General features: G+C 39.4%; 1 protein-coding gene across 2 annotated transcripts in view; it reads left to right on the top strand.

Annotated features, from left to right (window-relative positions):
* The window catches only part of MYH10 (myosin heavy chain 10), a 104,197-nt gene that overhangs the window by 21,252 nt on the left and 66,692 nt on the right, over positions 1-16,253 (top strand). For both annotated transcript variants that reach the window (XM_075519082.1, XM_075519081.1), the window contains exon 4: positions 15,969-15,996. In XM_075519082.1, the coding sequence (XP_075375197.1) occupies positions 15,969-15,996 (28 nt within the window). The remainder of the gene's footprint in view (positions 1-15,968; positions 15,997-16,253) is intronic.

The following is a 16,253-nucleotide window of genomic DNA, read 5'->3' as shown; positions in this document are numbered from 1 at the left end:
TATTGATATCAATAGGAGTGTGATATACAGTAGTCTTAATGGCTGGTGGAGGGAAAGAGATTCTTGAAGCAAGATATGAAGTAGAAAAAACTGAAATCCATCATGCTGAAATGGTCTTCGGCCTCATTATTTTTGAATTTGAAGTAAAAAGGGAAATGCTTCTGTCAGCTGAACCTATTGTGCAGTATTTCATCTCCTTCCCCTCACTCTTCCATTCTGTCTCTTGGTATTAAATCTGTGTGCTTCAGTGAAACTTATTTTCATGATTTAAATTAATGTGCCTTGCTGGACCATCTCTGACATCAGTAGCAATTACTTATTGAACAAACTCAATTGAACTTAGTTTCTAGAACTAGATTATAGTATACTATCGTGTCTTTTTTCTTAACTTTTTTGTTACTGTTGGAAAAGTTTTATTAGTTTAGTGCTTGTGACAACAGTTCCTAACCTTTGTCTTTCTCTGTGTCAATGTGTTTGGATCCCTGCTCTTTATTGGTGTTCAACCTCAAGATTACAAACTTAATTAGGCATGATGATATTTACAGTAAACAACTTTTTTCTTAAGGCTCAGTTGCTTAGAAGTGTTACTTGAAGTGGTTGACTTATTTTTTTTGCGTAACTTCAAGAAGTAACTGTCTTATATTTAAAAATGAGACAGGAGTGACAATTGTTACATTAAGAATTCTTTGTTTCTTTGGTGCCTTGGCTGTTTTCTCCCCACTTCTGAAGTGAAGTGTTGCAGCAGATTAGCTAGTTCCATGGTCTTTTCAGTTGATATTCTGACCAACTGATAATTATTTTAATTTTTAAATTTGCTATGCAAGCTGGCCTTGTAATTGAACTGTGACTGTACTAGCCTACAGACAGGAATTCAAGACTAAGTGCATCAACCTTATGAAATCATTCATGAGATGAATCATTTTGTGCATATTACTCAGCTAGCACCTGCTTCTACTCTGAAGCTTTAGTTTAAATTAAACTCCATTTATTTCTAGGTAGTTGTGAAACGGATAATTCACTTCTGCTTGGCTTTAGCCTTCAGATGACATACATCAAGACATTATTGCTTGTGCAACAAAAACTTAAATGTATTCTAATCTTGACAGCACATTGCACTGTAACGGCACTGCTAGGTGTTGCATGTTTTGCACAATACCTTTTGTCAGTCATGTCTGCATTCCTCTGGGGTGTTGAACTAAGAGTTTAGCTATGCTGTAACTACTGCTGATAGCAATTGCAGTTGCTCCTTTTTCCTCCCCATTCCTCTTTACTTAAATTTCTTTGTTATACTCTGGCAAGGAAGCAACAAGGAGTAGGAGCAATTTTTATCACTTAGCAAGTGGAGAGAAGTGGTGAGGAGCCAGTGGTGTTCTGCTCTGTTCTCCAATAACCCAAGGCTCACATCACCAACGCAATTGCCAATTTATATCTCTGTGTATATCTAGCTTCCTTTCACTTGTCCATACTTGATGCTTTCAGATATTCGGCTGCTTAGGTATTCCTGACAGACTTTGGGTACCTTCCTCAGTGATTCAGAGTTGCAAGGTATTATGCACCTCTAGTATGCTGTTTCATAATGCAAGGTGAATAAAAGCTCATGGCTTTCTGAATACTCCAGGGCATTAAAGTTCCTTTTTACTCTAGGGCTTTTTCAGATTGATGGTAAAGCCATCAGATGATATGTAGAAGGAAAACCCAGAAGAAAAAGCAGGAAAAAATGCAGCTGTCTCTTTATGTGTGTCTGCTATGAAGTTGCTTGAGGAAGTTCTCAGGCTGGGAATGTTCCTTTGAGGAAAACATCAGGGAATCACTCTCAAACTGAAGGGTTAGTAAGTAGAAAAATGATAGTAGCGAACTGCAAGAACCGAATTCTTCATCTCAGAGATGGAATAGCTGACGGACTAACTGTGCTGCACGGGAACATTTGGCACAAAACATTTGGTACCAAAGCACCCAGATGTTACTACTGGGTGCCATCTCTTTGAGATTGCTTTTCAGATCTAGGAATCTATACTGTATAATCTATACTGTATACCAGTATACTGGTCTTGATTGTTGTCAAACATGTTGGTAGCAACTGTTCCAGAGTATAAAACTAGCCTTTGTAGGAACATGCATATGCATATAATGATATATAAAGACTCCGTTTGGGTTTTCTAAAGAGAGGTCATGCCTTGCAAATGCATTGATCTGTGGATGAATCTGTATGGACAAGGGAGGGCTATCTGATATGGCCTATGTGGCTTTCCAAAAGTAATTTGATAATGATCCTAACCAGAGGCTCTTAAGTAACTGCAATATGAGGAAAGGCCTTCATGTATGTAAAGAACTGGTTAAAGATTGACCAATCTTGTCTATTGTTTTCTCCTTTTTATGGTTTGGCAGGGTAATTGCTGAAAACCCTGTGGAACCTGCACTCATCATGTTCATGCTTCTTGCTTACAAACGTCTTGCCTGGAAAAGAGAAGGGGTTGTGAGGGGATACTTGGCTTATATTGTTATCCAGGGTAGCAAAAATGAGAGCCTGATGTGAAGAACTGTACTTCAGAGTGTATAGGAGGTTAAAATAGCATGTGAGATGCCATGTGTACCACTCCACAATGGTGGTGTACTGGGGGGAATGAACTTTGTTAGTAGTGAGTGTAGAGGAGTAGTAGAGAATGTGAGGAGTAACCGGAAGAGGGATCAAACCAGGAAACACTTTTGCCATAGACTTATAATTATCTTCAACCCTTTGTGTAGCTCTGGCCTTCTCTGCTCTGGGTGAAGAGGAAATATGACAGGAAGGCATTAAAAAAACAGCTGAAATCAACAAAACTGTATTTAGCATGGAAATGATAATTCAGGTCAGATGTAATAGGTGTCTAAATCTGAAGTGGCACAGGGAGAGGGAATAGTGATCCTCCCCCACCCCACCTATTCCTATGCAAGAACAAAGAGGCATTACTTGAAATTTGCAAATGACATGTTCAAAGCAACAAAAGGAAGCAATTTTTTTAACAGCATAACTCAACTGTGGTGGTCTGTGCCTCAGGATATCGTAGGTGCTGAAAGCCTATGCTTGTCCTAAAAGCCATTTGAGGAATACATGAACTTGAAGTCTGAGGATAATGGATCAGGAAATTGCAGGAGAATTTGCTGGCTACTGGGAAAGTGTTGTGGGGAATCATCCTTACTTTCTAATTTTGGTCCTTAAGTTATCTGCTCTTGGAATGTGGTACTGATTCTGATTGTATGTAGTCTATCTTGCTGTATCAGTAAGTTTACTTTGTAACCTGCATATAAAAGTGCACATGGATTAAATGGTAGTAGTCTGTGTCTTCATAACATTGGAGGGTTGTGGAGCATGATGGGTTAGTGTGTGCCTCGCTGTGCAGTGCAGGGGAGTGGTAGGAGTGCAGGAATCTGCTGCAGCTGGCTTTTAAGAGACTGATGAAACTATTGGAAACTGTAGCAGAGCTGCTAGTTTAATTAAGATCCATGTAGTCATAATAGTCTGTATTGGGGTGCTTTCCATATGTATTATTTCTTACTACACTGAAGTGTTAAAGTGGCTAAGAAGAGGCAACTGGTAAAATGTCATTTTATCTCTTTTTAAAGCAGTAGTTGTTCATGGTAGACATTCAGCATCTGAAATGAAATAGATGTAAAAGATGAGGTTAAGTTTTTCTCCACAACGTCACAGGGAAACATTGCCTTAAGTACAGGAATGAATTCACAGTAGTTACTGGGTCAAAAATTCCTGCAATGATTATCCTCCTCTTTCTCATATTCTTGTTTTTCACATCCCTTTCTTATTGAAGACTAAGGCTGGAAGAAAGGGGGTACTAAGTGCTGAAAATGGGTGGAGAAGAGTTGTAGTTGGTGGGGAGATGCTCTTCCTGTCCCCTTCCTGCTCTCCATAGGGAGATATTACCCCCTCTTAGGGTAACATACACTAGATTTTTAGATGGAAACAGTATTATACTACATAGAAAAAACCCCACCAATTGAAGCCATTTTGTAAACAGTGGTTGTTCATGACCATTTCTGATAGGGAAGGATTACTTTAATTATCAGCAGATACAGTGAAACTATCAGATGAATGTTAGGGCTTTGTACTTCCAGGAGCAGACATTTGTGTCAGGTCTATGTGCTCAAGGGAGAGAGAGAAGAGGATTTTAAGGATTCCTCCCCTGTAAATAGCATAAGGAATATGTGATGCGCATGTTTAGAAAAATGGCAAAGGGGAGAAGAAAACACTTGTGTGTGTGCACAAGTGCATGTGAGTAAAAGCTCTTTTGACCTTAAAGAAATGAAGGTCAATGTCTTTCTTCCAAAGGAAAGGAGATCTGAATATACCTGTGAATTTTTCTTTAAAAGCTGAAGGACAGATTTATATTGTGCAATTTCAAATTGTTGTGCTGAAATAGAGTTTATTGAGAACTTAGTGGTGATGTAGGCATGAGAGGGTAGGGGAAGTGTGGTGTTTGTCCTCTGAATTGTTGAACTTGAAAAACTATTCAAAATCAAACCTAAAGGAAATCTGTGTTTTAAAATATAAGAAAGTAGCATTAACTTGGGTCCTTTGAGGAAAGGATTTTATTGTTTGAACTATTTCACTTAACTTGAGATATCCACCCCCCCGAATTTTAATTGTAGACAAATGTTTATCTTGAACACTGCACAGCATACGAAGTTGGTTGTGCTGTACCCCTGTACCTTTCCCCACTCACAAGGTAGCCTCAACAGTTTGGCATGTAAAGTGGTGGAAGCTCATGAGCTTTTGTCTCCTGCAATGTCTCATGAGACTGTAAGAGTGGCTTTTACATGTTCTCTTGGGAAAAAGTTTTAGAACTTCTTATGGTGTTCAGTGATTGGAAAAAGTAATGACTCCACTGCTGAAGAACAGAGGTACAATAAGTCTATACAGCAAATCTGGGACTTAAAGTATTTTCAGATAACATACTCATCAAAAGGCTTGTTATGGGTCTTAAAAAATATCTATCAGAAAAATGCTCACAACTTTTTAGCCTAGCTATTTCTAGGTGATGCGTTACAATCACTGGTGTGTATAGTGTGGCTGACCTTTCTGGGGTTGGGGTGATGTGCTAGATGATCTGTGTCCTGTCCTATGTGTGACTGAGAACAAAAAGCCAAACCGCTGACCAAGTTGTGTTGAAGTTAGAAAGCCTAGCTATGCACTGTTATCATACTTGCTATCTTTCCAAACTTGTGGAGTTCAGGCATAATGAAATAGCTTGGGAAGAGCCCACTAGAGTGAAAGTTGGTTCACAGCCAGTTTTGTTAAGTGGCTTGTGCTTGCTTATTTGTTTGGGAAGGAGAAGAGCAAAAGTTAAATGAGTGAGCTTAAATGGCAGATATTACAGTTAAAGGACCTCCTTGAATCATTGTTTCGGTTGACAATGTAATCTTTGTCTAGGCAAAATTGTACTACACGGGAAACAGAACAACTTAAGCAGGGTTGATGGAGAATAGAAACCACTGCTATGCTGAATGCTCTACAGTCTAAATAAACCTTTTCCAGCCTGTGGCTTGCCAACTACTACTAATCTTAGGTTACTTCTAAGCAGCTTGCAAATAAAAGCAGAAAAGTAAGCATAGGGACAGCCTGTGTAGAAGACTTAGGAGCTGCTCATTTCTACTGGGAAGGCTTTGGGAGCCACAAATCAGGAAGGCTGAGAACTGCTCGTCTGTGTTACTTGAAGAACAATAAGCATAAGCGAGCAAGTCCTTGCAGCTCTAGCTGGAGCAGTTTAAGAAGCTGCTGCCTTATGGATTGTTACTGCCCTTCAGCTAAGTTGTGTTAAAGCTTGTGTGAGAACGAGTCGTTGGCTTTGACAGTAAATCACTCACAGAAGTTGTTGTAGCTGGTCCCACTGGCCCGATGGTGTGGTGCTCTCACAGTCGAAGTTGTTTCCCTCTTCATGTATGGGCTATTTGTACATCTCAGCTGCTGCTCACAGCGTGGATCAGCCCTTGGGACTGTGCAGTTTTCTCTGGTCTTTCTCCAAACTGAAGGCTGACTTGTATTCTCTGCTCATGTCCTAAACTACAGCAGTCACCTGTTTCAAAAGGCTAAATAAATTTGGTATTACATAATAGATTAGGGGTGTTTGCAAGTCTTGATATAAATCTGCATCTGTTTGTATGAATTTGTTAGGGAAGGAATGTGTTAACTTCTGCTCACAAATGTAGCAACTCTGTTTTAATTTCTAAGTTAGACTTACTAAAGTTTCTCTTAATGATAGTTAATAAAGGTAGTGAAAGACTGCCAGTGAAAACATAAGCCATGTTTGAGGTTCTTCAAACTTAATGATGACTAAAAAAAAAAAATCAAATTCTATCTGGTATGTAATGGAGAAGCTACCCGCAGTTTCATTAAGTGGGCAGGACATAGTCTAACAGCTATTTGTTCTCTCCTTTTGTGCTGATTCAGCCCTGGCTAGCAACTCTGAAAACAAATGTCACAATTTTTTCTTTAGGAATTTGGGTAATTTCAAGCTAGTGTTGTGACTAACTACCTACCTAACTTGTGACTTCTAAAATAGCCTGAATTCATAGCTTGGCTTATTCTTCCAGGGTTTGATGATGGTGTGTTAGGTTAGCCACTTGAGCTATGTCTGTGCTGGAGTGCTTGTGCAGCAGCTTGAGCTATCTGGGGTGAGTGAGCGAATGATGAGTGTGGTCATGAAGTCTGCTGAACACATGCAAGAAATACTTGTATTCAGTGCTACGGTTCACCATAAACAAGTTGCAGGGTAAACCGTGACTGGGGTTTGACTGACCTCTGCTATGCCTCGTTTGATAATAATTAACTTAACATACTTAGCAGTCAGTCAGCAAGCAGAATTGAAGTACGGCTGTTGTGATTTATTTCAAATCTCACATCTTGTAGAGTAAGGGGTAGAACCACTTTTCTTTTTCAGGTTTTGTTATTTTAACTTCACAAATAGCAGGAACACCTATAGAGTGTCTACATCAATGCCCCCATCCCACAGTGAAGAGCTGCTTTCTCAGCCCTTCACTAAAGACTTGGAGGTATCTTGCAGTAATTAGACAAAGTACACAAAAGAGGCAAGAGTGAAATACTGGTCTGTCAAAAGTGGTTTGTGGCAGTTCATCCTGACAGCTTTCTCAGATAGTCTGGTTTCTAGGTAGAGGAAATGTAGTAGACACTGGCTGTCTGTGTCTTGTATCATGCTATATGGGAAATACTAGGTAAACAGGCAAAGCTGGGAATTGGTAATTGATTTAAAACAGCACTGTTGTATTTGTCTTTGAAGTGGATGGTATTGGGCTGGAGGGAGAGTTTTCATGTAATTCTTCATGGACTGATGTCTGAGCCAGCATTGGGGGCTTTCCGTGTTTTGTGGAAAAAGTGTCTGAGCGCTGATAAAGCAAAACTGATAAATATTATTATTCTAAATCTTAAAACCACTGGATACCCATGAGGAGTGGAGTGTACCTGAATTTGATCTTACTTCTGGTATATATTAGCATTACATGTTTTAGGACAAAGAATGAGAATTTTCTGCAAGTTCATTGCTTAACAGTTTCAAAGAAATAAGACTTGGATGTAAAAACCGACCAACAGATAAATAAGCTGATGATGACAAGGCAAGAAAAAAAGATAAATGCCGTTTCAAGGTACATTGAGAGATGGTTTTCCCCTAAAGAGTGCCAGTGTCCTTGACCATTTCTGACCTCCAGAGGTTCCTTCCAGCTTTTAGAAGGATAGTGCAATGATCCTACTCGCCTTTCTTGAAGATACCCGTGATGTCTCCATCCTTTTAGTCATCTGAAACCTCCCAAAGAGAGTAACCTGACAATGATCTTGTCCAGCTCCTTTAGCACTGGTGGATGTATCGCATCAGATGCTTTGGGCATGTGTAGGTTCAGCTTCCTTAAATAGTCAGTACCGGCTTGATTAAATTTAGGTATTATAACTTGAATTGTCAGCTTTATAGTGTTAGCAAATTACATGCTTTCTGAAAAGTCTGCTTGAAAGTTTAATGGATTACTGTTGGCAAAATACTGACTGTGTTCCTGTAAACTGCCCTTGTCTTTTTGTGCAAGTTGCAGAATGTACATTGAAGAGTGAATGACTAAGCTGTACATAGCAAAGATTATTGCACAACTAAAGGTAGAGGTGAAATGTAGGATAAATAGTGCAATTGCAGAAATCTCAGGGTGAGCATAAGTGTGTCAGGGTATATTTGGTCTGCAGTAAGGTAGGTACTCAGCAAACAAACTTGTGCCTGTCAGTCTTCCTGTTACGCTTGTTAGAGATGTTTGTTGTAAGTCACTTCATAGTGTTAAGTGTTTGATGATAGTTTATGGAGTAACTAGGCAACATTTTAAAGACAAGCACAAAATATAAAGGCATGCTTCATCTCTGTAACCAGATCTCTTTCCATGCTTATCGGTCCAGTAGGACTTGGTTTAAAGAAAAGAAGAAGAAGAAAAAGTTATTCAGAGCTTGGAATTGAAGAATGGCAGATTGTCAGACTACCTGCATGCTTTATAATGCTATGTAGTGTTTATGACCCAATCCTGTGAAAGCTCTGGCAGCAGCAAAATCTGTGCTGATGGGAAGGTCTCTTCCCTGCAGGCAGTGACCCATTTTCACAAAACTTGTCAGGAATTCAATTTTTAAATGCCCTTGAATAGATTGATATTCGAGCCTGTTCACCTATGGTAGAGGGCAAATATACACAGATCTTCCAAGCCTGACATCCACAACAAACAAGGCTATTGACCAGGGAACCAAGCTTTTCTTGGTTTATGGGCTATGGCACCTGAGTATTAAATATTGTCTAAAAATAAACAAGAACCCTCCATTTCCCCTACACCACTGCCTCTTTTTGGAAAGACAGCAATTTCTCCCATTTGAGAAATATCATATAAGTTGTCCTCCTCCACCCCAACAAAAGCATCAACTTTTTTGGTTATGCCGGCTACAAAAATGAGGCTGGCATTTTATCACTGCTGAATAGGTATTTTACACTCTGGAGAAATAAAAGGAAAGGCTGTGTCAAAATGAATGATCTGTGAGAGTCTTGTGCTTGGGTTTTAGGAAGGACAACCCTTGATGTATCTTGATGTACCTGCAAATAAGAACCATTTCCCTCTCCATAATTTCTTGCTGGTTGATGGCTGGATGTGTAGTAGCCCATAGCTTTTTTTCTTCAACCTGAGTCAGGAAAGCAGGTTGTAATACTCACATACATCCATTTTCACTGCTTTTCTAGAATTAACCTTTTTATCTTGGCACACTTATTTTGTGTTCTTACCTAAATAAAGGCTGGATGCAAAAGGGAAGATGCTCATAGGAAAGGTGGCAGGATTGCGAGACAGTTAATGTTTGTATGAAAGTTACTGTGTTTGACAAGAATTGTAGTTGCTGTCAAAGTAATCAGAGATACGTTAAATCTGAAAGCAGGCAATACATCTGTGGAATTGTTTTCATAGGTTTGCATGTTTACGTTAAGCTCAAAAAATGGCTTTCTAGTTGGGCAGTTCACTGTGTGGGATAGCTCCAAATGGGTTCTTCCATTCATTCCGAGTCAAATCGTGAGGGATAAAGGCAGATCTGGGCATTTGCAATACTTAATGTCAATATAGTATAGGGCAATTGGAGCAAAGACAGTTGTAGAGGGTGGGCATCCATTTACTTATAAGCTCTGTTCTGTGCTAAAATTTCTGTGCTTGTAATGCTACTGCCTTTGAGTTTCAGTAGGGAACTTGAAGACAGATTCTTCCTTTCCTGTTTGATTATCTTGTATCAATTTATGAATGGCTTTAGTGTGACCAAAGCAGAACTAAGTCATGCTTTTAAGAAAAGCTGCTTTGTTAAAATACAGTAATTCTTTTGTAGACAGACTCTATAGCTTTGAGCTACAACTTTTCAGAACATCCTGCCTGAACCAGTTACCCAACAAATGTGTTTAATGTACATCTGGAACCTTCCCCAGAGTTAACAGAGGTTTTGTTAGGTCTAGTCTGTTAGTTGGGGGGGGGGGGGGGGGGGGAATCCTTCCATAGTTTGGTGAGAAAAAGGATGTGGAGTAAAATGTTTTGTGTTCTGACAGTCAAAACTTCATGCATTTTATTATATATATACGTAGTAAGGTAAACATCAGGATCTATTCTTACTGGATTATCAAACAGGAAAACATGGCAACTCTTTTGCAGCCAAGCAGCAGGTTGGTTTGAGGAGCTGCTAATTGCTGTCCCTAGAGCATATTCCTCTGGGGAGACAAGAGCAAAGTAGGTTTAAGAGAGTGTAGGGAAAAATGGCTTTCAGAGTTGTAATTCTTCTTGTCCTTCTTGTATTCTGGTAATTCTCCTTGGCCTCTCTTCAAAGCGTTTGTACTGTTCAGTGTTGTGCAGCTGGGTTTCCCTAATGTGGCTGCTGCTTCTTGCATCAGTAAGACATCTTTCAGCTCTATGGTAGGTGTTAAACACAGCAGCTGATTCTTGCCTTGAGGTGTGAGAGTCAGTCTTCCTTTGGGTGGAAGTAAAAGAAGGAGGAGAGCAAGAGTGAAAGAAATGCTTCGATGTCTGATACTTCCAGATGCTAAATATATAGCTTGATACAGCGTAAGCCGATCTAACGATTAGCCACTGCCAAAAGAGTTAAGACCCACTCTAGTTACTTGTCGCTCCACCTCCCTTGTGCTGGCTGCTCTTTTTCTTCCCCTTTTATAGATTTTGATAGGATTATTTTTTTTGCTAGTATGACTTCCTGATCGGCTCATTGTAGGTGGAGGTGACTACCAGTGCTGGCTTAAGGGAGGCAGAGTGAATGTATGCTGGGGATGGAGGAGGTGGCACCTCCTGCTGGCAGCAGCTACCTGGTTGGGGATGGTTTGCAGCTCACCCAAGCCGAGGAGCGTGCTTTTGTGGTAGCTTGACATAGCTTGAATTAAGAGCTTGGTCTTCTTATTTCATCCCCTCCTACCATGTACTTTTATTGCTACCATGCTTATATTCATCTGACTGATTTAAATTGACTTACTGAGTATCTTTAATTGGTGAGCTGAGTTGCTTTAAGCTATGATCAGACAAGCACCAGGGTCTTGCTCAGAGGACAGAAACTGTGCTGTTGGTATGGCAGAAATGTGATAGACCTTTCCCTAAGAGACTGGAAGTTGTTAGTTTGGCTCAGCCTTTTAATGAAACTGTATTGAGTTATATGGGAGTAACTTGAAAGATATTTATGCTGTAGCAAAAGTTGTGTTATCTAAGTTGTCTTATAGGTGCTTTTTCCCCTCCTAAATTGTCTGGTTTTGTGCTCAAAATGTAACGAACCTGTTGTGACTTTGTACAGAGTATCAACCATTCCAGACAATACACTTTCTCACCCTTTGTATGGAATAACGGAGGCAACTAATGTCAAATTTGCTAATGCTGTTTGTAAGAGTAATTTATTTGTATTTCCTATTTCAGTTGCTCTAAAGGTTGGAGATGAGGATTGTCTGCTAATTTGTCCTGCTTTTTACTGCTGCAATTTGCTTATAAATCCCAAGGGATTTTTTTGAATTGGTCTAGTCTTTATATATTCCTGATGTTAGAGTGATGTTATCTCATGAAGACTTTGCTAGGGAGAGAAGTTTTTGGTCTGTTCTTAATCACAAGACTTATGTAGAAACTTAAGTGTTTTCCAAATACTTTCAGGTTTCCATTAACAACCACCTCAAACCTCTGTGGCTTTAATAAAAAATTGCTATAAAACTTTTGCAAAGGATGGCAGATTATTTTTAAGACTTAGGCATGTTCTCTGTCCAAAAAAAAAAAAAAAAAATCTGTCTTGTGGGCTGCCTGCTGCCCTTCAGGTTGAAGCTGGGTCACAGAGAATCACACAGTGTTTTGAAAGTATTATTGAGATGTATGTCCAAAGATGAGAAGTTTAGTGCTGCTTCCCTGCCCCAGATAAAAAATCTGGCAAAAGTGCCAGATAAGGGCTCAGTTCTTTCAAAAGACAGGCTAACAGATATGTAGTTAGTGCTCTAAAGGGTCTTTAGGAAGGGGACCAGCTGCTTTGAAATCAAGACTGCAGATAAATTGTGTTATTTAGGGGAGGAGAAAATCAAAACAAAGAAACCATAAATAACTCCATGTTAGTCATTTTGTCAGAATGTTTTTCAGAATGAGTCCGGAGAGATCAGCTCTTTTTCTTGGGACAAAAGACATCCAGTATTTGACAATGCATAAAGCAGCATCTTGAGCATTGTTACTGTTAGTTGAGTGCTAAATGCTGGAACTGGCCATTAGTGTAAGTGAGTGATCAGAAGGCAAAACTTGCAGCTTGCTGTTGTCTTACTTCCACTTTCATAGTTTGTGAGGTTCGGAGTCCAGATGGACACAGAAAAAAGGATTTGGAGTAACATGCTTGAGTGTCTGATAACTTCTTCATAAGGTCTCTATCAGTTCAGGCTCCTGGATATAGAAAATGAAAAAGCTCTGTTGCACTTGCTGGAGCTTCTGGCAATGACAAAGTACATACAACTGTGTGGACTTGCAGAGTTTCTCTAGGACTAATTGCGTAAGAAAATTCACTTACACAGTGTGTCTTGCATGTTGTGGAACAGTAGCTTTGTGTGGTAAATTGACAGGTAAAATATGTCATGATACAAAGCATTGACAGATGCACATTACCTTCAGATAAACTACTTTCAATTTCAAAGCAAATGTTACCTGTGTTCTTAACTTTTTAAGACATGATAAACTGAAGAGCTGTAGTTTAGAGGAGTCTGTATTTTTTTGATGAAGTGGCCTAGCTACGGTGACAGAATTAGAGAGAAGTTATTCTTGGGAAGTGAGAAAGGGGGAAATCAAGTTGTCATTTTAGAAAATGTCTCAATAAATGTTGAAGCTAGGAAATATTAACTTTCCACTCTACTCGTAGTACTAACTTGGCATTCATTCAGCAATTTCTTCTAAAAGAACAAATGATTTGTACTGTCCTATGTTATCTTGATGTCTTGATTATTTTATTTTTTTTTTTTCCTCTGGCATATGGAGTTGCCTGTGAAGTGCATGAGTCGCTGTTAACTACCCCTGGAAACAGGTCAGGGTCAGAAAGTTGCACTTTTTTTCTAGTTAATGCTGACAACTGGGCATACAGTACATCTGACTGCTGGAGTTTTGGGGTTTGTCTCCTGCTGGTACCAAAAAGTTATTTCTGATAGGACTTGCAAGACCAGCTGCTGTATATCAAAACCAGAAGAACATAAGCTTTTTTTAGAGTGTTCTCTTAACGCTTCTGTTGTCATACTCCCACTGCTTTTGCCTGCTCTCAGCTTTTAGTTCTTGCAGTTGCAGGCTTCCCCTTCCTTTTTTGGTGTGTCTGTACAGGAGTTGCTATACATCATGTAGATGTAGGAAACGATCTGGTACCATCCCTGCAGTCTTGCCGGGAGTATCACCAACTTTTAAAATCTTACTTTCTTTCCCACTTTTAATACTCTAATATTCTTCTGCTCCCCTACTACAATCATTCTGCTCTGTTTGTTACCCTATACGTAGGATTTTTGGAGCTAACATCTGCTTGCAGGACGCAGATAGTCACAGGGGTGCAGTATGTGACTCGTGCTCTTGGTGAAGTGCAACCCAGTGCAGTTTCTCTGCATAATGGGTGAGAGAATCACTGGTATTTCTTGCCATTTTTGAACAAGATAGTACAAGGCATTCAAAGTACAACTGTTTGCATGTATTTAACATTTTTCAGTCAGAAAGCACCTCATATTTTCTGTCATACTTGATGTTAGAACGTAGTCTAAAACTTGCCAGTGGTGCAGTCTATAAGCCTCTGGTTTAGCTAGCTGTAGCAATATGCAGTAGCATCTGCCTGCTTTGAAAGGCTTGACTTCATGTCCCTCAAACTTTCTATTCATAAAATAATTAAAATAACAATATTTTGCTGAGTCAAGGTCTCTTTTAGCTGATTTCCTTTTTTAGATGCTTTGTGTCTGTATGAACATAGCCCTTTGATCTAAGGTAAATGGGAGCTGCTGTGTAGAAAAGGGATCTCGGGTCTCCCTTTTGCCAGTACAGTTTTTTGTACAGGGCACGCAGAGGGCACTGATTCAGCTCAACACAAATCAGGCCAAAAACCAGTTTGTTGGGCAGCTTTTCTGCTCACCCCTTGGCTGTGCTACACTGATGACATTAGTGCTGGCACAGTTGGAGGAAGGGGACAGGACACAATTGCCCCTTCAACAGCAGCCTGTCTTTATTTTGGCTGTGTACCCCGGTCACCAGGCTCCCTGGCAGCCTGTGCTGATCTAAATCCAGGTGCCTGACTCTGCCCCAATCGGCAGTCCTGCCTGTCTGTGCTGCAACTTGTATTTCTGCTGCTGTGCGGCAAGCCTGCTCAGGGAGCTGATGTGGCTGAACACGAACTTTTTTTTATCAGGCAGTGTAATGGGGGGGAAAACACAGCTCACTGCTGGACTTATAATTTTTTTTTTTTTACATGCTACCTAGCTAAAGTTGAAATTCGGCTTCAATGCTAAGTGTTATCCAACAGCACTATGAACTTGGCTTGTTACATAGGTAGGATGACCAGTTCAGACAGTCTGCAAAACTCAGCAGTAATTTGCAATTTGGTTTAACAATTGTTTCTAAATGGGTCCAGAAAAAAATGTGTGAAATGTTGTTTACATTATTCTGCTTACCAGAAATGGACATAAATGTATTGAGGTTGTATATATGGACATAGATCTGTTTCAAACCTATTAAGCATGTGGGGAAGCTGCCTTGTAGCAACTGAAGCTGTCTGTTTATCCCGCTATTATTGAACTCTGTGTCCTGGAAGGAATAATGATTGTCATGTACCAATTGCTCCCTTTCTGTGGTCCATCAGAGCCTCATGTTCAAGGAGAAGGGGTGTATGCGGAGAGTGGCAGGGAGTCTAACGTGGAGTCCTGAGCTTTACACTTGAACAAAACAAAGCTTGATTTTATTTATTATAACGTAATCCATTACAAATTGCCGATCAGAACAGAAAACCTGTTTGAAGTTCTGAGCTTGCAGGAGGTGATTCTGTTCTTCTGGAGCTAATGACAAACAGCTGAGGTGTACAAGCAAGATCTTTGTGATGCAGATTTATGAAAGAGATGTTGAACTCATTGAAACCCCTGGCTCAAACAGGGGGTGGAGAACACCTTTAACTGAAACATTTGACTTTTTTGCAGGTATATTTGAATGTTTTGATTATATAATTTTTAATATAGAGTGTATGATGTTGAAATATATTCTGTAAAGATCCTGTAATTATGAAATACCTCTTGCAGGGTATAACTGACCTTCAGGCATTCTTTTCAAAGGTTATGAGCACGACAGTGGGTGTCACAAAAGTGCTGAGTTGCACCATATTGCGGAGTTTGGCTCTGTTCAGTATTTCCCTGGATGTCCTTTTGACAAGTCTTTAATGAATAAGCTAAATTATGGAAGCACTTTAGGCTTGCATGTTCATTTAAAGGAAAAAAAAAGCTGTAGAGTAAAGCACTTGTTTGCTGGAGGTGTTAGTGCTATTTCCAAGTGTCTGGTCATTAGTATTGTGTATGTGAAACTATTTTTTTTTTGCTTGCTTAATATTTAAGATTTGAAATAATTTGATTAATCTGGGAAATGGGGGCATACAGAATAAAAGATGTTGGGCCAGCTTCGTCTGAAAATATGGTTAAAAAGATTAACGTGCATTATTAAATTTAACCAAAATTTTGGCTTTATTATAGGAAATGGCAGAACTTTTAGGAATATCTAAGCTGTTGTTTGAGGAGGGGCTGTGTGTGAACTGGAACGTTTAAGGGATATTATTAAAATTGCTTGAGAGTGTCCTTAGAATTGTTAAGCTGAAAAGCTGATTTTTTAAAAATATTCATTTAAAAGAAACTGTCTTGCAAATTACAGGACAGTATAAACAAAAAACTATAACCATGTTTGTTCTTGTTTTGCAGACCGTGAGGACCAATCAATTCTCTGCACGTAAGTGAACACTTTTCATTTGTGCATTTTTTGAAATCTGTATTGTGAAGGGGTCTTTTGATACAGGTGTAGTAGTCAAAACTTGGTTTTAAATCTTGACAGGCAGTGACTAATAGTTAAAGATGTAGCATGAAGTGATATTTAATGTGGGAATATATTCTTTTAATACTGTAATTCACCTTCTTGATAGGCATGTGCCACTTAAGAAATGTAGTTTAAAAATGTCAGTCAAGAGATCTGAATCTGAAACAAAAAGC

This window comes from Mycteria americana, chromosome 16 (assembly GCF_035582795.1).
Source record: "Mycteria americana isolate JAX WOST 10 ecotype Jacksonville Zoo and Gardens chromosome 16, USCA_MyAme_1.0, whole genome shotgun sequence".
Classification (NCBI taxonomy): domain Eukaryota; kingdom Metazoa; phylum Chordata; class Aves; order Ciconiiformes; family Ciconiidae; genus Mycteria; species Mycteria americana.
This window is presented reverse-complemented; position numbering and strand designations above follow the sequence as displayed.